This window comes from Ipomoea nil, unplaced genomic scaffold (assembly GCF_001879475.1).
Source record: "Ipomoea nil cultivar Tokyo-kokei standard unplaced genomic scaffold, Asagao_1.1 scaffold2144, whole genome shotgun sequence".
Taxonomy (NCBI): Eukaryota; Viridiplantae; Streptophyta; class Magnoliopsida; order Solanales; family Convolvulaceae; genus Ipomoea; species Ipomoea nil.
This window is the reverse complement of record NW_017618572.1, coordinates 3518042-3544208: the sequence shown is the minus strand read 5'-3', so window position 1 is coordinate 3544208 and position 26167 is coordinate 3518042. Positions and strand designations below refer to the sequence as shown.

At 34.8% G+C, this 26167-nt stretch overlaps 2 protein-coding genes across 6 annotated transcripts; both read right to left on the bottom strand.

Annotated features, from left to right (window-relative positions):
* Positions 1 to 240: 240 nt before the first annotated feature.
* On the bottom strand, positions 241 to 4513 carry LOC109148525 (TVP38/TMEM64 family membrane protein slr0305-like). Of its 2 annotated transcripts, XM_019296267.1 has the most exons (8): positions 3770 to 4498; positions 2201 to 2253; positions 1994 to 2086; positions 1688 to 1911; positions 1514 to 1580; positions 978 to 1085; positions 807 to 868; positions 241 to 666 (listed from the first exon to the last, which is right to left on the bottom strand). In XM_019296267.1, the coding sequence occupies exons 1-7, from the start codon at positions 4179 to 4181 to the stop codon at positions 845 to 847; spliced, it is 981 nt and encodes a 326-aa protein (XP_019151812.1). In that variant the 5' UTR covers positions 4182 to 4498; the 3' UTR covers positions 241 to 666; positions 807 to 844. The 2 variants fall into 2 exon arrangements, 1 of the variants encoding a protein (XP_019151812.1); XR_002048819.1 differs by lacking the exons at positions 241 to 666; positions 1514 to 1580 and having other exon boundaries at positions 708 to 868; positions 3770 to 4513.
* Positions 4514 to 15152: 10639 nt separating this feature from the next.
* LOC109148820 (bifunctional aspartokinase/homoserine dehydrogenase 1, chloroplastic-like) lies at positions 15153 to 24343 on the bottom strand. 4 transcript variants are annotated; one of them, XR_002048887.1, is made up of 19 exons: positions 24075 to 24342; positions 22007 to 22080; positions 21543 to 21917; positions 21332 to 21420; positions 20930 to 21233; positions 20721 to 20773; positions 20419 to 20633; positions 20225 to 20312; positions 20030 to 20143; positions 19203 to 19301; positions 18907 to 19101; positions 18182 to 18264; positions 17746 to 17968; positions 17508 to 17653; positions 17223 to 17358; positions 16767 to 16850; positions 16585 to 16677; positions 15508 to 15839; positions 15153 to 15332 (listed from the first exon to the last, which is right to left on the bottom strand). XR_002048887.1 is itself a non-coding variant. In XM_019296562.1 (19 exons), exons 1-18 carry the CDS (start codon positions 24224 to 24226, stop codon positions 15594 to 15596), a joined length of 2769 nt encoding a protein of 922 aa, XP_019152107.1. In that variant the 5' UTR covers positions 24227 to 24342; the 3' UTR covers positions 15153 to 15400; position 15593. The 4 variants fall into 4 exon arrangements, 2 of the variants coding, with proteins under 2 accessions (XP_019152107.1, XP_019152108.1); XM_019296562.1 differs by having other exon boundaries at positions 15153 to 15400; positions 15593 to 15839; XM_019296563.1 differs by having other exon boundaries at positions 15153 to 15400; positions 15600 to 15839.
* Positions 24344 to 26167: the final 1824 nt, after the last annotated feature.

Here is a 26167-nt window from a genome sequence, read left to right as displayed (position 1 = left end):
ACATAAATGTTTGATTAATTAATTTGTTGTAACAGTTTATTGCTTCAAAATGCTAAAATTTAAAAAGTTACTTAAAATATCATTTTCGATAAACTTTTTGAGAAAGTTATTTTACATGTAATCAGCTATCAACTAACAACTAATTTACCAAACATCTTTCTATAATCAGTTAATCCTATCAACTACTCAAACCCACTACCCAATCAGCAAATAACTAACAACTATTTACTAAACACTCCATTGACAACTTCAAGGATTTATTGAGAAAAAAAAAATTCATTGCAAACAAAACAAGTTGTACAAAAATCATTAACCAATATTCCATTTCCCTACATTACTAGCTTCTTTCTCCAAAATCATAGATGAAAAGTTTAAAGGAGATGAGGGAACTCTTATTAAAGAATCCACCACATTTGAGCAAATACAAAGCAACCAAAAAGGAAGACTAATACACTTATACACAAAAAAGATTAATTTGCTCCTAGCTAGCATAACTGTAGACCAATTGAGAAACCTTTCGCGATTTATCTCCATCACCAATCTCGCTCCTTCGCCAATCTCCAGGGCAAGAGTAGTAAGAGACCCGTAAATTTAGAGTTCAAACTTACAAAAAAATTAATTCCACATTGCTCTCTTTCCTTTACCCACTTCCTAAACAACAAAATTGGCACATTACCCTCCATTAATCCCCACCCCATAACAGCTTATTTTCAACTCGAAAAATGATCAAACTATGTATTTGGTTTCATAAATGATCAGATTTCAATTTACACATGGCATATCATAAACAAACAAGTGAATATATACCATAGTTAATGATGCAGAAACTATTCCTGCCCGCCCTCTACTCGATATCCTTTACAGCATCCTGGCTCAGAGAGAACAGATCAGAGTTAAATGAGAATCGGAACAAAGAGATACTGCAAATTAAGTGCAAGTGGAAGTGAAAATAGAGAACAATATATCAGCAGGTTTACCTTAGCGAGCCGAGTTATGTAAGCTGCAGCTACTGCAGTAATCAATAGGCCTAATCCAAGCGTCAATACACCGTTCCCTCCCCCAAGAGAAATCTCAGATTCTTCTTGCTGGAAATCCCAAAATATATATATTGATAATAAAATTATAAAAATTATAGAATCTCAGTTCAAGATCTTCTTTGAAGAAGAAATTATCAGAGTGAACTTTTTAACCGGTGTCATTACAATATTAAGCCATCAGAAGGGGTAACCCCAGCCAAGATGGCTAAGGATACAAACTTGTAACCACAAGGTCACGAGTTCGAATTCCACCTTCCTGGTTTGAGCCAGTCAACTATGGACAACCCAGGCTGGTTTACCACCTTGTGGTCCTTTGCTAGCTAAGGTCACAAGGCGGGGTCTACCCAGTGCACACCCTCGAGTAGTGGATGCAGGTTTTCCTCGTCACCCCCAAAAAATAACAAATGTGGCATCAACCGCATTGCAGCAATAACATTCATGCATTAATTGAACACAAAAATGAAGCAATTACTCACAATAATTGCACGGCCAAGTGCACCCGCACTCACATAAGCCCAACTTCCAGGTAGCATACCTAACCAACTGCACATAAGAAGTGAAACTTAGAGAAATTCTCCAAGCAGAAAGTCTTTCAATTGTTAAACCAAATGACAGGATTTTAAGACATGAGAATGAAATAGCCAACAGACCTTCCCAAAACATACGGCACAAACTCGACAGATGTAAGTCCATACAAATAATTCGCAAGAGAAAATGGAAGCAAAGGGCTCAAGCGTAGAAGAGTAACAACTTTAAAACCATTTTCTCCAATGGCTTTGTCAATGGCAAGAAACTTCTTGTTCCCTTCAACTAGTTTGAGAATGCGATCACGAGCAAAATATCTAGCAATCAGAAATGCAACACTTGCAGCCATCTTAAAGAAAGGGAAGAACACAAGTATTAGGTAACCAGAACCAATTCTTAGTGGATGTATACTAGAAATTCAGAAACCGTACCGTTCCACTGATGGAGACAATAATGGTCCCAGTGACCGGACCAAACAGAAGACCAGCAGAGAGGGTCAAAGGAATTGCTGGTAATGCAAGGATCTAGACCAAAAGATAGCAAATTTATAGATTAAAATTATAACTTTCACAGAGCTAACGAAAGTAACAAATTTTGTACAACTTATAAACAGAGAATGAAGATGTATTGAATCTTACCTCTAACCCAGTATAAGCCACAACAAAAAGTGCATATCCAGCTGGTCCATAACCTGTCATGCAGAAAGCCTTAGAGAAGCTCAAGTAAAAACATATTCCTTTCAAGGGAAAACTGAACAATGTAGCAAAATATCTTCAAAACCTTTACACCAATTACAAATCTGGTACTTCTGTTGAGTAAACTAATTGTTGTCAAGGGCAATAAATGCTAATTTCATCACATTTTATATTCTTTCCAAAAGGTTGAACCCCAACCCTAAGGCCCCACACACCCCGGCCCGACAGAGCATCTGGGAGGATGTAAATTATGGTAACTCAACTGAACATGAACCACAGAGGCTAGACGTTTGCTAATTTCACATTTTATATTAATTTGATGCATTGTGAAACAGACATTTGACTCACAAAACTAAAATCAAATTGAATTCATGCGGATCTGGGAGTATTTTTGAGTGGGGGTGTAGTTCAAATGAATTAATGTCTATGACAAAATAGCTTGATCCTATGACATATGGTATCAAATCTTAAGGAACAACCAACTAAGCTACATAAACATCTGGTGACTTGCATATACATTTTGTTTTTATATATAAGTTACTATGCATACAGAGCCAAGTTCCAGTGCGGCCGCACCCTTAGGTATGCAAACACGCACCAGTGTTAGGAAACGCACAACAAAAATGCACCAAAAAACGCACCATTAGGTACGAATCACCACAAAACGCACCATTTGGTATGCATAAACGCACGATACAGTGTTCGGAAACGCACAATTAGATGTGGGGAGGTATGGTGCATATTTTTGGATGTGTGGTACGTTTTGTGGTGCATTTCATTGTTGTGCGTTTTCTAACATGATTGGTGCGTTTTTACATACCTAATGGTGCGGCCGCACTGACCGCACGTTAAGGCATGGCCGCATTTGAGTTGACATCTATACATACATACATACATACACACAAATATATAAGGGGGTAGGGAAGGATGAGGGGGGAGGCAACTGCCATTTTTAAAGGGAAAAAAAGTAAATTCAAAAGCTTCCATTGTTCAGGCTAACTCAAAATCACTTTCTTCTTGACCAGATGACCATCTCACCCCTAACCATTGTATCCAGGACAAAATTCCTTGAGTTAATTCTCATTACACCTACCATTTACATGGAACAATGAGGCAATTGGGATTTCAGGTAACAACTATAAACAACCAAGCAAACATACACACACAAACACGGACACAGATATATAGGCATGTTTGGTAAAATAGTTAGCCTATCCGTCAATGTTGACTTATTTAACCACTATTAGCTGTTTGACTTGGTTAAACAATCAATATGAGGGTTTGATTAATTAGCTTTTTGTAACAACCTAAAATGCTAAAATTGAAAACGTCGCTCAAAGTAGCTTTTTCAATCGACTTAGCTAACAGCTAATCTACTAAATACTTTTCTACAATCAGCTAATGCTATCAACTAGTTAAACCTAGTAACTCAATCAACTAACAGTTATTTAACAAATACCCCTAAAAAATACAGGCGAATTGGGAATGGAAATGTTATTTATTTGAATATACCTTCAATGAAGATAGATAGCTGGTTCAAGAAATCATTGATCTGGTCTCTGTAGAGGTAACTCACGGTCCCAAATCCACCAACCATACCCACAAGTAAAAGAGCAGCCAAAAGGGTACCTTTAACGGCGGCAGTGTCCCCATCCCCACGATCAATACTATCGTCCTCCCATTTGGTCCCCAAATTAGAGAGTTTCCTTAGCCTCTGGGGGGCACTGGAGGGAATCTTGGAAAGGGTCTGCTGCTTCCTGGTTTCTTTGAGTGAAGAACATGGTTTGAAGCAGCGGAGCCTCCTGGGCCTGAAGCTATACAGAAATGAAGAAAGAGAAGATTGGAAGTTTGGGGTAGGGATAGGAGACGAAAGGGTTAGGCATAATGAAATTGATCTGCTCAAACAAATGGCGGGCAAGGGCATTGCTAGTGTAGTGGTGAAGAGGATAAAAAGAGATGGCGCTCTTCTTTCCTCTGTTTTTTTTTTTGGGTGTTTTTCAGTTCATTCAAGAAAGTCTTGTAAGTTGTAACGGTAGTTCAGGTTGGATTTCCATCATTGAGAGTCTAGTATAGTATAGTCGAATCACTAGAATGCACTCCAGCATTCTATTGTTAATGTGATGTTTAGAAATTGAAATTCAAGATTGGCTTCTTCTGGATGAAATTTGTGTTTCTTGTTCAACCACGTATGCTTCTATTTTCTACTTTTCCCACTTTTCTTACGCTGCTTAATTCAAAGCTTAAGCAGATGTGTGTGTGGTTAATCTTTTATGAAGTAATTGACTATTTTTTTTCAGGTATTTTTTCTTGAGTAATTCTACATGTACTTTCAATTTTCTCTCATTAGTATCTTACCCGTGTGATGCGCCGTTGAAATTCTTTTATTATAACAAATTTAAAGATGAAATTATAAACAATTTTAATATTTGAAAATGTACATTTATTTGATTATAAAATAAGTGTAAAGTATTACTCAATTAATTATAAATAAATAATATATGATTCGTTTGTCTGCAACTATTTTGAAAAAATTGATATGTAATATGATTTATGTAATTATATTATTACTAAAATAAATATAGAAAAATGTAAAATAATATAATTGTAATTATTATAAAAATAAGGAATAAGGGGCAAATAGGTCACTGAAGTACATACACAATTGCAATTGGACCACTGAACTCAAAAAACATACAATTAGGTCTCTATACTAACTCATATCATGCAATTTTTTCAATTTTCCAGTTTTTCAGGTTATCATTCAGTTACCTTGCCAGCTGATTTGTCATGTGGCATTTTTAATTACTTCACCTCAATCACCTTCTGCAGGCAGCTGCACCGCGCCTTCAGCAGTTCAGCTGCATAAACGCCTCCTTAGCCACCGCCTTTAACTGTAATAGAGTATGATGTCTTTTGGTTTTGCTCTGTATGGCTCTTGTTGAAGTACTTGACGGTGGACACTTTTGAGGCAACCATTGAAACATGGGTGGTATACATTGCTCAGGTGACGTTTGGGATGCCGGAGAAGATTTCGAATTCTCGTTTGATATTGTTCATGTTCCACTCATTCTGCATATTTAATATCCATTCATTTTTTCGAAACCAAAATCTCTGGTCTTTGTATTTGAAGGGTTTCCCTCCTTGAAATAGGGGTGTATGATTTTTGAAAGCAAAGGGCTATGATTCTGCGAAAGCTTTACAATTTGATTCACTTTTGCTTTATTACACTATGGTTTGAAACTCAGGATCCTTTCGATAGGCTAAGCATACTACTATGTGTCTCTGATGAAAGACTGAAACTTTGGTTAGTTCTTCTTTAGAAGTACTATGTGCAACCAGAAAAGATGCATCTTTCACTATGAAAGCCAATATCTCACTGTGTGTTGATATGATCTTTGATAAAAAAAAAAAAGGGTAAAAAGAGAAATGCCTCTAATAATTTCGGTGAAGAAATCAATTAAGATGAACCCATCGTTCATGACTCCTGATGAAATTGCAAGAGCATAAGCTTCGGGAGGATGGTGAGGGAACTTTTGAGGATAGGGAAATAAACTACATCAAGAAGAGGTCTCACTTAAATTTTCGTTGATGGAGATATTACTACTTGAATCTTGAAGTTCATCGGACGGTATGTAATGTGGATGTTGCGAATTCTTCCGAATATAATTATGTAATGCAAATGTGACCATAATAACATCAATTTGGGTTTCCATACTAAACTGTGACATTTTAGCAAGTATCTTCCATCTCTTCTCCAATAATCCAAACGACCTCTCAATACAACTTCGAAGAGAAGAATGTGTACAATTGAAGCTATATATATATATATATATATATATATATATATATATATATAAAAGAAGTGTAGAGATTTATAAAATCTTATAAAACATTATAAAACTCATATGATTGTATAGAATTTTAGGGAGGATTTTAGAGATATAATTATAGTCATACAATTAAGTAGATCTCCACCGTCCGTTGGCAGGTGGAATAAGTATAAATAATCTCATTGAGCGCATTTTGTAACAATTCAAGTGGTCCTAGTTGTTCGAATGAAGATGACGGAGGATACTTGTTGGATTTTAACTCTAACAGAGCTCATTATCTGCAACAATAATGACCATAATGACCATCAATGTGCAACTGGAAAAAAGTATTGTACTCTCACATACATGGACCATAATGACCAAGAGATCTGAGATCTTAAGGATGCCTCATCTCCAAAATTACTTAGTCTCATTATTAAACAGAGTAATTTCTCCTTAGAAAGACAGAATATTATACACATTCTAAAGCTTTATAATGTAGAGTATCAAGATGAAAATCACAAGTTGAATAAAATTTGACTTTAGACCATCCTAAAGAAAGGCTAAAAATGCTAAAACAGAAACGTTCACATTCACTATCCTGATTAATTTCCATTTGCTAGCATCATTCACTACATTTTCACTGATATTGATTTTACAGGAGATATAGTATCTCATCCATGGTATCCAACAGAGACAGACAGACAGAGAGAAAACAAAACAAAAGTTGAAAATGCTAATAGAGAAGATTAGAAATAATATCTGATATCCCTTAAAAGTCTTACATTGCATTCCTCAAGCAAGAAGCACTAATCTGCTCTCATATGTGTAGACATACCAGCTTACGGTCTGTTTCTTTGTCTCAATCAAAATAAGAATTCATTTCAAACAGTTGTAGCTAACAAAAACTGTCCACACAAAAGAATCACAAGTTATCTCGTAATAACAATCATAGCAACCCAAAAATACATAAATACTAAACATATTGGTCTTAATTCTAATCCATATACTACCACATTGACAATAATGCAAACCACATTACCACAAAAAATCAGAATAATGTTTCAAACATTATACATAAAATTCTACTAATTATTTTCCATCTTGATGACAGTATCCTTAGCCCTCTTAGCAACTTCAATTGACATATATTCATACATTAGGCTACCCCTTTAGAGAACCTGCCACATTGTTATCAATCTCCTCATCATGATCTCCTTCCAAGTAAAAGCTATTAGGCTCATCCTCTCCAAAACAATTCTAAAATATTACCTTGATTGAACAACTAATAATATAAAGACCTCTCGAATGTGCAGATAAGGATTCAATCAGCAGTTCTCTCTCATTATGTACTGTTCACCCAAATTTTTTCCATTCTCCCATTTAGAGAAGTTCAAATTTTCTTTCTCCAAAACTGTACATGAGGTTGGAAAATAGAGAATGAGTAAGCATTTGGAAGAAAAAATTTAGTAAACAACTTCTACAATTTTTATTTTTTCGACTTCTCAATTTCTCTATTTTTCTAAAAAATCCTCAATTTTTCCAAATTGGTAAACGACCCAATATCATTCCACTAACTCTCAATTCTCACAATCTTAGCTGCAATCCAATATTTCCTCATCTGTAAAAGAGATATTAAGTTACATGAAATTAGTAATCATATTAAAAGTTCTTTTTTTTTTTTTAATCTTATCCATAACACAATCTTACCTATTTTCTTGCGTACACCTCCTCAGTAGTTGTCACCACAATGTAATCAGATCAGAAAATCCATATGACTTACCCACATATAGTCTATTTGCAAAATCTATACTCCTCAATGGTGTGTGCTCAGTTGTAAAACTGATATATATAAGGAAAATATGGTCAAAGAAACTCAAAAAGAGCGAACTATAATGCTAACAAATGTCATCATAAACCTCTTCTTAAAAGTTTCAAACTCTGGTGAGCCATGGTTCTACATAGCATTAAATGAACTTGCAATAGGTACTTCATCATCTGAAAAGGATATTACAGATTGTTATTTTTAAATATACAATAAATTGAACAGAAATCACCAAATAAAGTCACTATCCAGAATCTTTACCCGACAAAGTTAAATCGGAACAATAAGTGGTCCATCAATAGTAGAATTGTAATACATAAGAACCTTGTTCACATGCTCATCCCAAACATTACACTTAATCTATTTCTAAGTGTAAATAGATAGATGAAAATAGAATGTCATGGAATATGGTTTTTTTTTTTTCTTTTCATTCCAAAATAACCTAAGTTCAAATCATGAAAAAGAAGCAATGAGATTGAAAAAACATTTCATGCTTTTGACAGATTTCCTTGATCTTGATTCATCAACTTCATACATGTGCACCAAACATACTCTCACGCATGGCTTTCCTAGTGTGATTAAGATGTATTTTGGAATCAAGGATGAATTGGCCAGACATATCTATTCAACTTGTTAGTTTATGAGTACTCATTGAACGCAATTTGTATTAGACTTTGTATGTGCACACTGCTTTATAACATATATATATATATATATATATATATATATATATATATATATATATATATATATATATATATATCAGGGTTGTAAAAATCGGTCTATGCGCCTGCCTAGGCGCTAGGCGCCTCTAGACCGTGGCGATTTTTCCCCTAGGCGCCCGCCTAGGTTACCGGCCGCTTAGGCGTCCGCCTAGCGCCTAACTCGGCCGATTTAGCCGCCTAGCGTCTAAGTTAGTCGAGTTAACTTGTCCATTTCGGTTGAGTTAACCCGATCGGCTCGGCCTATTTTTTTTATTATATATATGTGCGTGTGTGTGCGCGCGCATACATATATATAATATGACATATATACACTGGTAGACTAGTTTGATACTTTGAATCTTTGGATAATTGAAGTATTTGAGTATTTTTAATTTTTAATATTGTTTTAATGTTTTTTTTTTTGAAAACCATTGTTTTGATGTTATGACTTATGAATTATCATTAATTCATTTATTTGGACGTGTTATTTGATTAAATGTTAAAAACAACCTCATTAAAATTGTCAAATTGCAAGTCTACCACTGTTTTTTTGGACCCCGTCTAGCGCCGCCTAGATTCCGCCTAGGCGCTAGGCGCTGTCCTGGCGCCCGACTAGCGCCTAACGCCTACCGCATCCATGATATATATATATATATATATATATATATATATATATATATATATATATATATATATATATATATATATATATATATATATATATATATATATATATATATATATATATATATATATATATATATATGGAAGGGTTCAGGTGTGGGAATGACTTTCAATGCGGTTGTGTGATTGGACGCACCTTAATCATTAAAATGACGCACCTTAAGCATTAAAATGGCGCACCTTAAGTACACAAATCACCACGCACCTTAAGCATACAAACAAAGCACCTTAAGAACACAAATCACTCACCTTAAGTACACAAACAACGCACATTAAGCACACAACAAAATAAAATAAAATAATAAGACACTGATGTTCGCTGATCTCGGAATAAAATAATAAGACACTGATTCAAAGTGTCGTTGTAAAGCTCGACACTCACTCAGAAAACAACTAGCATATGAACGATCAAGGGGAGCACCATTGAGCAACTTAATCACCAACTGACAATCCGAATAGATGGCCACCTTATCATGACCTCTCCCCTTCACCCAAGAAAGAACCTCCTTCACCGCTAGAGCTTCCGCTAAATGTACATCGTTTAAGCACAGGATTGCCCCATTCCTAGCAGCCACATACTCCGGCCTATCAAAAGAGCACCGAAGAAGGCTTCGCCTGATTCCGGATACACCGCAGCGTCAACAAACACACAAATTGTTCCGTCCGGCACCTGCAGCATATCAACATAACGCCACTGTGGTTCATGGTTCCTTGGTGCACCATAGTCTCCTGCCAATCCACAAGGTGTGTAATCTCTAAGTGGATGTTTTGAATATTCCACACCTTGTTGTTCCAAACAAGGTCATTACGGTGCTTCCACACTAGCCGGCAAACAGCAATGCAATGCAATGCTTCACAACACTGCTATCATGACCAGCAAGCCACTTCGAGAATCAAGAGATGAAATCATCATCAATTACTAGAGGAGAACAATTTATAGCATGCCAAAGTGGTTTGACATGAATACATCCATACGTCTCGAAGCCAAGGCCTCCATCGTGGGTAAAACACCATGCACACATCTCCACATAAAAATTAAAATTAGTTTTTGATAAACTGATAAATATAAAAAGACTAAAAATGACATCTTCATAAAATTTAAATAGTTTTAAATTTAAATAGGTTTATTTACATATTTAATTTTAATATTTTAAAATGAAACTATTAGCATAATAATGATCTAGTATCACTTAATGAAGTAACAATATTGTTGCGAATCTCATTCATCTCAATAGAGGTCTCACTTAAATTTTCATTGATGGAGATATTAATTACTACTTGAATCTTGAAGATCATACGGCGGTATGTAATTTGGATGCTGCTCAAGCATATTAAACATCATGTCATCTTGTGAATTCTTCTAAATAATATTATGTAGTGCAAATGTGGTTATAATAGCATCAATTTGGGTCTACACACTAAACTGTGGCATTTTAGCAAGTATCTTTCAACTCTTCTTCAATACTCCAAATAAAATCTCAATACAACTTCGAAGAGAAGAATGTGCACGATTGAAGTATATATATATATATATATATATATATATATATATATATAAGCTTGCTCAAATGCGGTCGCGCCCTCCTGTGCGACCGTTTGAAGAATACACCAATAGTGTAGAAAAATACACAACAATGAAATGCAAAAATACACCAAAAATACACAACACACCAAAAAAAATACACCATATAACTCATCACCCATAACGGTGAATTTTCGAACACTGTGTGGTGCTTTTATTCGTACCTAATGGTGTGTTTTTTGTGATGCGTACCTAATTTGTGGTTTTCCTTCTTAAAGTGTGTGGTTTTCCTTCTTAAGGTGTGTGATTTTCTTTCTTAAGGTGCATTGTTTTCTTTCTTAAGGTGCGTGATTTGTATGCTTAAGGTGCGTCGATTGTGTGAAACTTAAGGTGAGCCATTTTAAAACCTTAGGTGCGTGGTTTGTGTTTCTTAAGGTACTTTGTTGTGTGCTTAAGGTGCGTGGTTTGTGTACTTAAGATGTGTGATTTATGTTCTTAAAGGTGCTTTGTTTGTGTGTTTAAGGTGCGTGGTTTGTGTACTTAGGTGCGCCATTTTAATGCTTAAAGTGCATCAACCGCACGGGAAGCTATACCCGCACCTGGACCCTTCACACACACAATATATATATATATATATATATATATATATATATATATATATATATATATATATATTAGAAGTGTAGAGATTTATAAAATCTTATAAAACATTATAAAACTCATATGATTGTATAAAATTTTAGAGAGGATTTTAGAGATATAATTATTGTCATACAATCAAATAGATCTCAACCGCCCGTTTAGGAGGTGAAACAAGTATAAATAACCTCATTTGGCTCATTTTGTAACAATCCAAGTAGTCTCAGTTGTTCGAATGAAGATGAAGGAGGATGTTTGGCAGTGGAGGAGTCACGGAAGGAGGACGTATAAAAAAATAGGAGAAGAGAAAATGACAAAAAGATTTTAATAAAGATGAAAAAATAAAAGTTTGGAAGCTACTACCTAAGATAGCCCTTGGCAGTGGAGGAGTCACGGAACAAGGACGTATAAAAAAATAGGAGAAGAGAAAATGACAAAAAGATTTTAATAAAGATGAAAAAATAAAAGAAGGAGGATGTTTGGCAGTGGAGGAGTCACGAAACGAGGACGTATAAAAAAATAGGAGAAGAGAAAATGACAAAAAGATTTTAATAAAGATGAAAAAATAAAAGTTTGGAAGCTACTACCTAAGATAGCCCTTGCAGTGGAGGAGTCACGGAACAAGGACGTATAAAAGTTTGGAAGTTACTACCTAAGATAGCCTAATAGAGCATTAACTCAGCTGAACTCTATCCCTGATTATTCTTTCAAAGTTTCACCTTTATAACCAGTTGAGCTAACCTACCCATGCAGACTAATTAAGGACCAGTTATCATGCAATAACAAGAAACATAGCAGCACAAAAATACCCAAATACTAAACATATTGGTCTTAATTCTAAAACATATTCTACCACATTGACAATAATGCATACCACATTACCACAAAAAAAAAACACTTTCTACACAGATCAGAATGCTCTAATCTAAACATAATGCATGACAATCTACTAATTATTTTCCTAGTATCCTTAGCCTTCTTTGCACTTTCAATTGACGTATATTCATCCATTAGACACCTCTTTACGAACCTTCCAAGCAAGAGCCATTAGCCACATCTTCTCCAAAACAATCCTAAAATATTACCCGTACAAGATTGAACATCTAATAATAAAATCTTGATCACATGAACACATTGCAGACAAAAATGTGTGCATTCTGCTTAGATTGAATTAGTCACCAATCATAGTTGAAAGCAAGTCCCTATCTTGATCAATTAGCAAACTTGAACATTATTTTCAAACATTCGCATCATCCCTACAAATGCATAATGTGAACTGTCCATATGCTCCTTCCTCATTACAACTCTAAATAGCATTGTCAACCACAACGATTTAACTCTCTTGGAATCTTTTTTGTTTCCTATTTTGAAAAATAATAACACACACCAATTTAATTCTGAAAATAGAAAGGTACCTGAGGATACTTAGCCTTCAGATTGGTTGCTGGAATGTCAACCAAATCGGCACACTCAGTCCTATATCAACAAAGGGGCATCACTTGTTTTGTACTGTCAACAACATGCAATGCACTATCAATCTGTACTGGATAGTGCCCTCCTGTCATGTCCTGTTGCACTTACAACAATACATTACCCCTTCCTGTGACATTACCTTATTGTTACACGTACTACTCTTGCAAGACAATCATTCAACTAAACTCTCAATTCTCACAATCTTAGTTGCAATCCAATATTTTCCTAACTGTAAAAGAGATATATTAAGTTACTGTGAAATTAGTAATCATATTAACTGAAAGTTTTTTTTTTTTTTTAATTTTTTCCATAACACAATCTTACCTATTTTCTTGTGTACACTTTTCAATAGTTATCACCACAATGTAATCATATCAGAAAATTCATATGACCTACCCACATATAGTCTATTTGCAAAATCTATAGTCCTTCAATGGTGTGTGCTCAGTTGTAAAATTGATATATATAAGGAAAATAGGGTCAAAGAAGCTCGAAAAGAGGGAACTATAATGCTAACATAACAAATGCAGCATAAAATCACATCTTCTTAAAAGTTTCAAACTCTGGTGAGCCATGGATGAACCATAGTCCATTAGCTGCATAACATGCATTAAATGAGCTTGCAATAGGGTACTTCATAATCTGAAAATGATATTACATATTCTTATTTTTAAATATAGAATAAACTGAACAGAAATCACCAAATAAAGTCACTATCCAGAATCTTTACTCCACAAAGTTAAATCATAGCAATAAGTGGCCCATCAATAATAGAATTGTAATACAGAAGAACCTTATTCACATGTTCATCCCAAACATTACACTTAATCTATTTCTGACCGTAAATAGATAGAAGAAAATAGAATGTCATGAAATATGTTTTTTTTTTTTTTTTTTTTTTTCATTCCAAAATAATCTAAGTTCAAATCATGAAAAAGGAGCAAAGAGACTGAAAAACAATATGAAATATGAACTTACTTAGCATCCTCATAAAAGAAATCTATAAGCCTTGTATGATTTACATAGACCTTGTCTAATGGGGAGAATATCTCCACAGCCTACATTGTTTTTTTTTTTTTTTTTTTTTTTTTTTTTTTTTTTTTAACCAGAATTATAAATTGACTTGAATGATAAATTTTACCTATCAATTCATTCTCATCAACTTGTTGTTTGCCTAGCAATTCTTTGAAAGACTTTAAACGAAACATTTATAGAGGATTCCACTTGTTTGTACTTCTTGACAATTATATCATGCTTAAACTTAATTATGTAACAAAGTCGTTAGGTATATGGACATAGATAAAAGTCCCCTAAGGTAAAGCAACATATTATATTAACTCAAGGCATATTAACAAAATATTTTTCTTAAAGAAATATGAATGCGTGCATTACTTACCTCTACATCATGAAACAAACATTTCATGCTTTTGACAGATTTCCTTGATCTTGATTCATCAACTTCATACGTGTACCCCAAACATACCCTCATGGCTTTTCTAGTATGATCAAGATGTATTTTGGAACAAATGATGAATTGACCAGACATACCGATTTAACTTGTTAGTTTATGAGTAGTGAACGGAAATTGTATTAGACTCTGTATGTGCACAATGCTTTATAGCATGTATATATACAAGCAGTTGTGTATGATATGTTTAGCGTAAGTCATGATTACACTACATGCATACCTTGAAGAACAAGCTCAAAACCTCATGACAAATAATGACTTTGCTAAAAAAAAAAAAAAAAACAAAAAACCTTAATAAACATTTTAACCAAGAAAAACAATGATTCAAAATGTTGGGACTGCTTACATTCAAAGCCACATGTTACCTCCACACCCCCCCCCCCCCCCCCCCCCCCCCCCCCCCCCCCAAAAAAAAAAAAAAAAAAAAAAAAAAAAAAAGATTTTTACAAATTGTTTGCAAAAACTCAGACTCCAAACCAACTCATTTTTATTGGCTAAACCCTGCTGGTCTATTATAGTATAGATGTTCAAAGGTTGGTATGATAGGATATCTTGAGACTATTTTTTTGTTGGTATATTTTAGTGAAATAAAAGTTTAATCCAAATTTTGTTAATAAAAAATTATAAACTTCTACCGATTACAAACTACTTAATTATTTTGTGTTAATATTTAAACATTTATTCTTGATATGTATTGTGATATTTATCATTCGTTACATAATTTAATACAAAAATCAATTGTTAAATAAAAATTCTTATACTCTAATATAATTACCCCAATGCCTACAAATTTTGCACATGCCCAATAGCATGAAATTTATGGGAACTGAAAATAGTTCTTACAGAACATAGAAAGATAATAATAGTTTGCAGAAAAAGAAAACAATAGGAGCAACTGAAAAGGCACACATTAGCACAACTCAGAGGCTCAACTAACCACTACAAATGCTGCTATGCCCCTTAGCAAATTTGAGGCTAAAACACCATGGAAACACACCACCAGCTCCCTGAATCTATGAATTATGAGGGAGTACACATAGCTAGAGAGATAGTTTGCAGAAAAAAGAAAACAAGAGCTACTGAAAAGACACATATTATCGATCACAACTCGGGCTCAGCTAACCACTCACTATAAATGCTGCTATGCCCCGCAATTTTGAGGCTAAAACACCATGAAAACATACCACCAGCGAAGCTCCCTGAATGTATGAGTTATGAGGGAGCACCAAGATAGGAGGCGAGTCGCAGAATGTCATTGAACACCCCACCGGCAGTAACTTCAGCACCGGCTCCAGGGCCGCGTACGATCAGAGGCTGCTTGGAGTACCTTTCGGTTGTGAATGCAATGATGTTATCAGATCCTGAGAGTTGAGCAAATGGGTGGTCTTTCTTGTATCTCTGCAGTTCTACACTCCCTCTTTGGTTCGCCACGTCCACTATCCCAACATATCTTAAAACCTGATGGATAAACCTCATTAAATGCCATGCAGCAAGAACAAAGATGCAATTAAGCACCTTACTCTAGGCTTCAGAGTTCAGAGTGAGACAAAGCACAAAGTTTGCAGTATAAAGATGCAAATAAAGTATTCCTAATGCTAACCATTGGTGCAATGGTGCCATGTATGCTAGAACTTAGTATCATGGATTCTGAAATAGAGCCAAATATAAATTTCTTTTAACCCTTTCAGCTCCATTTTAGAGCCCTCATCAATAGCAGACTTGATATATATATATATATATATATATATATATATATATATATATATATATATATATATATATATATATATATATATATATATAATCCGGATCAAATGCGACAGACTCCTCCCGTGCAAATGTGCTGTCGTTTGTGGTGCATTTAGTAGTGATCTGTGGTGCACACAGGAATGATTAACGGTGCATTGAACTCAAAGCACCATCAAACATATCTAAATGCACCAGCATATCATTGAAATTACTAAAATGTTACCACGGTACCAGCATTTGGTGGTGCACCATAGACTACTACTAAGTGTACCATAGACCAACACTTAGTACACCACAAACGGCCACAACATCTGCACGGGAGGAGTCTGCTGCACTAGAACCCGGCCCTATATATATATATATGGTATGTCTGAGGACCACCTAAGGAGACACCATACTTATCATATTGGCCTGTTTAGATGATGAGCCTTAAATTACATGTTGGAAAACTCACCTCCCCTGCATCTTCAGCTTCAATTCTTTGTTTAGTCATGTCTTGATCAAATGTTGGCAGCTGCTGCATAAAGTCCTCAGCTGATGCACTTGCCTGGAGTAATTAATTGGTAAACAACTTCAAGAGAGGAAAAATTAATGGACTTGACTCCACATGTCAAAAAATTACTCTAGACCACTCACCTGTAATTTTTCTGGAACAAGGCTCTGAACAGGTAAATCAGAAAGTTCTAGCTTCAAACCACATTCTCTTGCTAGAATTACAACCTACAAGTAGGAGGAAGCCAATCTATAAACGAATATTGAGCGCAATTCACAATATATCATTTGTATCAGTTCTATGTGTTAAGAAGTGAATAAAGTAGGAATATGAAGGGCCAAGGCATATGAAAAGCCAAAGGGATGTGAAGGGCCATGGATAGTAAAGTAAGGATGTGAAGGGTCTTCTACATTGTGTTTAGCATGTATATATATGGCAGTGTGTAGTTTGGGAAGGAGTAAGAGAAATATATAGAGAGTTTTAAACAGTGAGAAATTGAAGGTTCCAATAGAAGAAAAAGGCTTTAAACGAATCGAATAGCAGCTTAAGTGATTCCACCCGCAATGTAGACATGATCAACAACTTTCACTGCCTGGTACCTTTCTGCCAACATCTGTTCCAGACAAGTCATCCCTTGGGTCTGGTTCTGTAAAACCTGCGTCTTTTGCCTCCTTCACCACCTCACTAAAAGCCCGTTCCCCAATGAAGTTGGTGAATATGTAGCTAAGAGTTCCACTGCAAAATGAAGCAATGACAGTATAAAAAATACTAAGTTTCCACACCAATTGATGCTGCAGATATGTACACTACCAATTCGAGAAATTGGACCAACATTAAGGTGACCCAAGTCTCAAGAACATGTAAATAAGCTAAGTATTACTAGCCTGAATATGCCCTCAATCTTCAATATCTTGTCCCCGGTTTCCAGAAGGCCACGTAAGGTGCTAATAATTGGAAGACCTGCTCCAACAGTGGCCTCATAAAAGTAATGTGTATATGATTGGCGTTGCAAATCTCTCAGCTTCAAGTACTGAATTTGATTTCGAAAGAAAATTCAACAAAGGATCTCGAGAATGTTTCCACTCGTGTGTAGCAGGACAGCAAGAAAGCGTAGTACTTTACCTGATCGAGGGGTCCCGAATTTGCTTTCTTATTAGGCGTGATCACATGTATTCCTCTATGCAACCACTCATAGTAGTGGCTCGCAATGTAAGCGTCTGCTGTACAGTCTACCAAAACAGTATTTGGTATGAAGTGATTTTCACTCACATGCTGAACGAACTTCTCTAAGTCGGCCTTTTCCCCTTCCTTTAGCAGGCCAGTCCAACTTGACAAGTCTATATCCCTACAAGCATTAAGAAGGGTGTTATTTCATCAAAGTTAGTTTCTCTATGATGGATAGTTTTTATTAGCTTCCAAAGTTCCAATAGAAGAAAATGTCTTTAAACAGTGAGAAATTGAAGGGACCGACATCATGGTTGATGAAAACCTAGTGTCTTCAATACTGATTTACTAAGCATTTAAGAAGAAGGTGATCCCATGAGTATGCAATACTTACGTCTCACTCAATAGCATTGTATTCAGTCCAATGATACCCAAAACACGCAAATCAATGTTAAATTTTTCCTTTAGGACAGCGGTCTGCCACAGAAAAACAAAAGAGGTTAAGCATCGAAAATAGCTAATGCAATTGATCCTTGAGAATGACTTCTTGTCCAGAGATATCCAAAAAGGTAGAAAATAATAGGATTCAAGAAAGTAAGGAAATCGGGTTTTTGTAAAGAAAGTTTCATAGTATATGTCAATCCACAACTGAATCACCTCAACAATATATAAATGTACATGGGCCAAACCACACTATAAGATTGAATCCAATCAGTTAGCTAGTCTAACCCATGGCCTTATAAACCCATATGTTCTCTCTTATTTTTTCAATGTCGGACGCTTAACAGTTTCAAACCACCTGAAGATTAAGGTTTTGTTACACATGAAAATGGCACAACTCATAAGATCAATATTTTAAGAATACGATAATCACGAGTCTACAGTTATTTGAAATCTGAAAGCAAGTCATTGCAAGTAGCAGTAAAATCCAAGCAAAACTATGTTGTAGATCCTACAATTGCTTAAACTTAATCTTTCTTGGACGAAATTCATAAACAGCATAATCCATAAATAGCTACAGATACTGTAACAAATCAATCAAGAAACCATATCTTTTAATCCATAAAAGATTTTAGTAATAGAGAAAATAGTAAACCCTATACAACTCCAATGATATACCTGGTCCTTGAACTGGTTAAGCAGAGTACCACCGATCAACCCAGGTCCAATAATGCCCACCGCAATTGAGGTTCTTGACAAATAAAATCTTGAGTGCACAGCATGTAAAGCCTTCACACAGTCTTCTTTCTTTATAACTACTGTAATATTATACTCTGAGCAACCTTGAGCTATAGCACGGATATTGATGTTAGCCTGCATGATAATATTGGACTGTAAATAATACTCCGTAACAATAATAATAATATAATAATAATAATAACAACAACAAATCAAAGAAGCTATGAACTTCCAACCTTTGCAAGTGCGGAGAAAAGGGTAGCACTGACTCCAGGGGTACTTGCCATTCTCTGGCCAACTGCGGCCAAAATGCTACAGTTTGGTATAACTGAAATCTGACAAGTATTTCAATTTAATATGCAATTTAAGCATCACTATACAAACACAAATTGAACAGAGGAAAGGTGCTATAAAGGAAACCAGAAAACTTAATATTATTTGTAATTGTATGGATGAAGAACAAATATAAAAGAATGCACAGCTGATGGATAAGCTTATATTAGTGTTTGTCAGTATATAATGCTCTATAACAGACAAACCAAAATAGCATGGTTGAAAAAATTGCTAGGCGCTCGGGGGGCGCCTAGTGCCTAGGCAGCGATCAATTGGCGCCAAGGCGCCGTGTATTTTTACTTTATTTTATAGTTTTTAAAAATTTGTTTAAAATTTTTTAATTTTTTAAAACTTGATAATTATAAACTATTTAATAATTTAATAGTTAATACTAAAATATTAAATATTAACCTAAAAAACATCTAGAGTTTGAACAATTTAGGGTTATTTCGCTCAAAACGATGTCGTCTTAAGTGAAATAACCCATTTAAAAAAGAAGGGAACAATAGCTAATCGGCCGACTAGGCGACCTACTCGGTGCCTAGGAGGCCTAGACGGTCAGCGCCTAGGCGGCCACCGATTGTGGTGGATACGCTAGGCGGCCAGCCAGCGCCTAGCGCCTAGGCGCCGATTAGGCGGGATTTTTGCAACACTGCAAAATAGGCAACATGACAAATGAAAAATATAATAATACAAACACAGATAATGGAATTTTAGGAAGCAACAAAACCTGAGAGATTCGCCCAACACCCAATGCTTGCTTAAATCTAGACTCTAAAACTTCAGCAACAGCTTTAATTTCCTTTTCAGGCACGGCAAAACATACAGAATGCTCACTACTAGCCTGCATAGCACCAATTACGTTAGATTTTATATGATAGTTATATATTAAAATCAGATAGATATTAGATAGTGATGATGATACCTGTGATATCATGATTACATTAGCTCCAACATCTTTAACAGCATTAAAAATTGCACTAGCTGTACCTGGGACACCAACCATTCCAGTTCTACACAGGATGTTTCCAAGTAGCAGTATACAATGAGATTTGAGAACTGGCACTACACTAGATTTGAACAAAAGAAGTAAGCAGAACATTAGAATTACATTCTTACCCTTCAACATTCACTAGTGCCACATTGTCTATTGTTGCAAATCCTTTGACAAGAGCTTCTGGTTTCTCTCCATCTTCAAACTCGGTCTCATTAGACCGGCAGATCATTGTTCCAGGAGCAGAAAGGTTAAAGATATTTTTTATAACAATCGGAATATCATATTGCATAACTGGAACAATTGTCCGAGGATGCAAGACATTGGCACCAAAGTATGACTGCACAAAAATGACAACTTTGCGGTTAAGAAGTCTTCGATAGAAGTATCAAAACTTTGAAATCTAGAAAAAATATTATGGTATCACCATTTCCCAAGCTTCTTGATAAGATAATTTCTTCAGTATCACTGCCTCATTAACTGTACAAATAAGCAACTTCTTTAGTAAGCAACAGAAACCATGTTTAATATACCAATAGTTCATGTACCACTAAATGAAATAACTTTTAGCCAACAGATGCTAAAGAGTTGATAATGATAAATAGTTCAAATAGGATTAATCAAGTACGGACAAACCTTTTCTTGGGTCTGCACTATATACACCATCAACATCTGTCCAGATAGTTACTTGGCGTGCTTTAAATAAAGCACCCATAATAGCAGCAGAAAAGTCGCTACCATCCCTTTTCAGAGTTGTAGGGATGTTCTGAGCAGTGCTGGCTATAAAGCCAGTTGCGATGATTGTTTTAGATGGATTCCTAGAGTACCATTTCTCAAGTCTTTCTTGTGACTCCAAATAATCAGGATCAACTTGATTCGAACCAGAAGGATTCACAATAAGGACCTCCCTAGTGTCCATCCATTTGCAGTCCACTCCATTCTGCAGTAATAAAAAAGGAAATTATGATGCAAATTGTGGAACAAATTTTAGTTTGAGCAACCCCAAAAAGGCAAATCAACAATTGGAATTGGACCCACCATTCTAACAACACATGACAATAAATGAGCCGACCACAATTCCCCATGGCCTACAACAAAAGCTGAAAAAGATTCTGTTGCGTGACCAGCTGCAAAACAATGAACCAGTAAGGAATCATAAAGCAACATTCATTCAACTAAATTAGATTAATAATTTAATATGCAATTAGTAAGGAAGCAATAGGGGGCGAGCACAGAGCAAACAACATACCAATGTATATTGCACGAAGCATAGCTTTGAGGTTTTTGATGTCACCTTGGAGCTTAGATAAAAAACTAGCAAGCTCATCTCCATCTAGCAGATCTACTGCTGTTAACTTATGTTTTTCAAGAACAGCATCTAATGCAGTTATATATGAGTCATCTCTGGACTCTGCTTTATGAATCAGATCATACATCATATCCGTCACTTTTGACATTGCAGACACAACAACCAGCTTTCTTTCTGATTGGTCTTTAACAATAACATTTGCAACATTGCGGATCCTGTCTGAGTTTCCCACACAGGTACCCCCAAATTTATGTACACCCCAACTATCACCCTTTGGAAGCTGAATTTTCTCTATAGTTTCCTCAGCAGTGCGCTCTGTTGAAACATTACAATGAATGGATAAAAGGCACCCATGATTCCACAAATTAAAACATAATCAAAACTAATGTTGAGTAAAAACTAACCTGGGCTAATAATAGCAGAATATACGCTGAAACTTGATAATTCTCTTCTTCCCCCATGGGTATTAAATTCAAGTCTGATAATCAAATAATGAAAAAGTAATGAGCATGCACTACAATGAGTTGCATTCAAATATAACACTGATACCAAACACAATTTCTTACTGCAGACTGGAACATTGTCAATGTCTATGTTACAGCTAAATACATTCAAATATTACCCTTATTTTTCCTTTTAGTAAATTCTAATGATATGATCATCATTGAAAGGATAACAGAAATTTGCAACGCTAGGAGTTCTCTGTACATATATTCCCCACAACCAAGTGGTAGCCCATTAATTTCCAAAATCCAAACTGAATATACTTTCACTTTATTTCTAGCTGTATTGTAGATCAGTTAACTCAATTTCCCAGAACAAGAAGCCAACAGTAACACTTCAACACAAATATAAACCATGTAAGGTTGCTTCCTGAACCCAAGGCTCCATTCAAACATGACATGGAAAGTTGATATCTAAGGTTTGAATAAAACAAGACAAGTCTTTGAGGTCAAATACAATACTCATGTCCATCAAAACCCATAATACTATCACTTATGTGGTTCTCAAGACCCACATGTCAGATACTTGGATATATGTGTGAAATAATTAAGCCGTGTGAACTGTCAAATAATGTTAAGTCCATTTAAAAATAATCTAATAATGTTTTGGATAATTTAGACTTCAACCGTGTGATCAATTGGTTCTTAATGATTAAAGATGAGTTCCATGAGCAAGAAAATGATGGAAATTGATAAACAGGGTGATAATTTGAGAAAATATTGGAAACATAGAAAGGTTAAAAGATTAAAATTTTTAAAATAAAGAAAAGAGAAATAGAAGTTGAATAAGTCCAAATGTCCTGACTAATAAATTTAAGCAAGTATATTTATCACCAGAATATATAAATAAATAAATAACTGGTCATAGGTTCGAAACCCGGTGGTGGAGGCTTAAATTCTTTGAGTTGAAAATGTTTGAGGAATTATAGAATAGAACAGATATACCTTGTAACGAATCATGAGTATTTCAAAAAATAAAGAAACAAATATATATAATTTATTTATTTATATTTATGTTTATTTACTTCCACTTTTGATACCATTTACAGTGGTTTTTAAGGTTTTAATTCAAGACTTTAAAATCTACCAAACAAACAAACAAACTATAATGTAAAACAAATGAGCAAGAAAATGATGGAAATTGATAAACAGGGTGATAATTTGAGAAAATAAATAGAAAGGTTAAAAAATTAAAATTTTAAAAAATAAAGAAAAAAGAAATAGAAGTTGAATAAATCCAAATGACTTGATTAATAAATTTAAGCAAGTAAATTTATCACCAGAATATACAAATAAATAAATAAATATACAAATAAATAAATAAATAAATAAATAAATAAATAAATATATATATATATATATATATATATATATATATATATATATATATATATATATATATATATATATATATATATTTATTTATTTATTTATTTATTTATTTATATTTATGTTTATTTATTTACTTCCAACTTTTGATACCAATTGCAGTGGCTTTTAAGGTTTTAATTCAGGACTTTAAAATCTACCAATTTTAATTTTCAATAGGCCTTTCTGTCATATGACTATCAAAAATTGTATATTCTAATCTCTAATTCCCCAATTTTTGCACAAGGAAAAGAATAGAGTTCAGAATTCAATTCCTTTTATCTCTGCAAAAATTTGGAACTAAAGGTTCAGCCTTTCATTGGGCGACTGGGAGTGAGAAATGAAAAAAAAAACTACAATTTTGACGACCAAAATTAGCACCGTAAAATTATTTAATATACAAATATAAAAAAGTCTATTTTTAAAACCATAAATGAAAAAAAAAAAAAAAATCATATACTTGCGGGACTAGAATGGAAAATATTGAAACTTCATTGACCACGCATGAACAAACTGACAAACACAACGTGAGCATCTCTACTCGCGCATAATGAAGCACACCAGTCCACAAACACAGAAAAGCATTGGTTATTGAGCTTACTTAGAGAAAGCGGAGCGGGGGAGGGCAGAGAAAGGGCAGATCTTGTGCATGTCGGCGGGGGGCGTCTTCTTAGCTTTAGGCCGGACATTGGCGGCTCCCAATAATGGGTTGGAGGAGAGCTTGCACGGAGAAATCGAAGACGAGAACGCCATTATTGTAGGCTCTGCAGTGAAGCTCAAGTGTTTGCAGAGCCCCAGGTGTCTGGTAGCGGGTTGATACGGAAGAAATGGCGGCAGCCGTGAAAGTTGAAACTATGGTGGGGGGATTCATTTATTTATAGTGTCGTTGTAAGACACAGATTGCCGTTCGCCGCAGCACGTGATCCACAATATATAATGCACCATTTTGCCAAATGTATAGACTATAGTGTGCTGTTGTTGTTCAGGCCCCATGTATTCCAGTAACGACAAAATCCTTTTTGATTCGGCTTTCACAATTGTGGTTACTGGTTAGGGACAACAATGGGTCCCGCGGGATACATCCATCCCCACCCACCTTATATATTTTCACTCGTCCCTACTCCCAAATTGCATAGGATATATTTTTGAAAACTACATGTATTTTATACTCCCAACATTTACGTCCACTTGTGTTCAAATTTGATTGGAGAAAGAAAAAAATAAATAAATAAACATCATAATCATAATACCCTATAAAATTAAGCAAGCAAAACATGTCAAATCATAGGGAGTAGAAATTGAGAGTGAGTACAGGGACCCACCACTTATTAATTTTTTTTAAAAGGAATGATATTTAATTTTTTTTTTAATGCTACTAGCTCTATTACAATTTAGTAATCTCTTCATAGAGGCTTCAACTTACAACCTTCCAAATAGAAGTCCAACCTAGGTACCATTAGACCACATAGTCTTGGTGATATTTAAAGTACTTAAACATAATAGAATAATAAAATTCATTAGTTATACACTTGTGCTAAAATATAAAATAATAAAAATATTCAAATATAATTACTAAATTGTTAATTTTTAAAAATAAACTTAGTAGTCTAGATATAAAAATAGTAAAAAATTAACCAATGTCATAGAAACTTTTATAATTAACTACATGATAATATCTATTTTACTATTATATATATATATATATATATATATATATATATATATATATATATATATGGACACGTTCAGGTGCGAACTGCCCGTTCAGGAAAGAAATGAGAACGCATGTTATCCGTCCACCAGTCTAGATCTAACGGATGAGAAATACTAATTTTTAAATAAAACGTGGCGACATTTTCGTAAATAATTGAACATCGAAGTGCAAGTAGCAGTTTCATATAGTGCACCTCAGTGCAAGTAAAATGTATTACAAGTGCATGTAAAATGTATTACAGGTGCAAGTAAAATTTACACTGAGCATCAATACTAAGTGCACCAAACGTTATCACTAGGTGCACCTAATGTTATAATTAGTTGCACCTAGGTGCACGAATGTTAACAGGGTAAATTACTTGCACTTGTAGGTGAAAATAGTTGCACTGGTAAGTGATTTTACTTGCACATTTTACTTGCAAAGGTGCACCAACTACTTGTACTTATAACACATTTACTTGCATCAAAGTTTAAGTTATTTACGAAAATACCACTGCATCGTTTTTTTAAAATTACATCTGATTCGTTGATCTGGACACGTGGACGGCTGTGAGTGGTTTTTATTTCTATCTTGGGCGACCGTTCACATTAGAGCGTGCCCACACACACACACACACACACACACACACACACACACACACACACACACACACACACACACACACACACACACACACACACACACACACACACACACACACACACACACATATATATATATATATATATATATATGGTGGGTCGGGTGAGATTTTAGACGGGTTTTATATATAGAACCTGAATCCAATCCAATCACAGTGAGTTTATTTTTTTAAGACCCACCCGTCCCACCACCCACTATCATTCAAAAAATTCTGACCCATGCATGGTGGATTTGGGTGGATATCCACAGGGTAGATTGAAATTGTTATCCCTAATTGTGGATTTGTGTTCCAACCAAAACCATATTTTTATTTATTTTCATCTCGACTTATTATATTT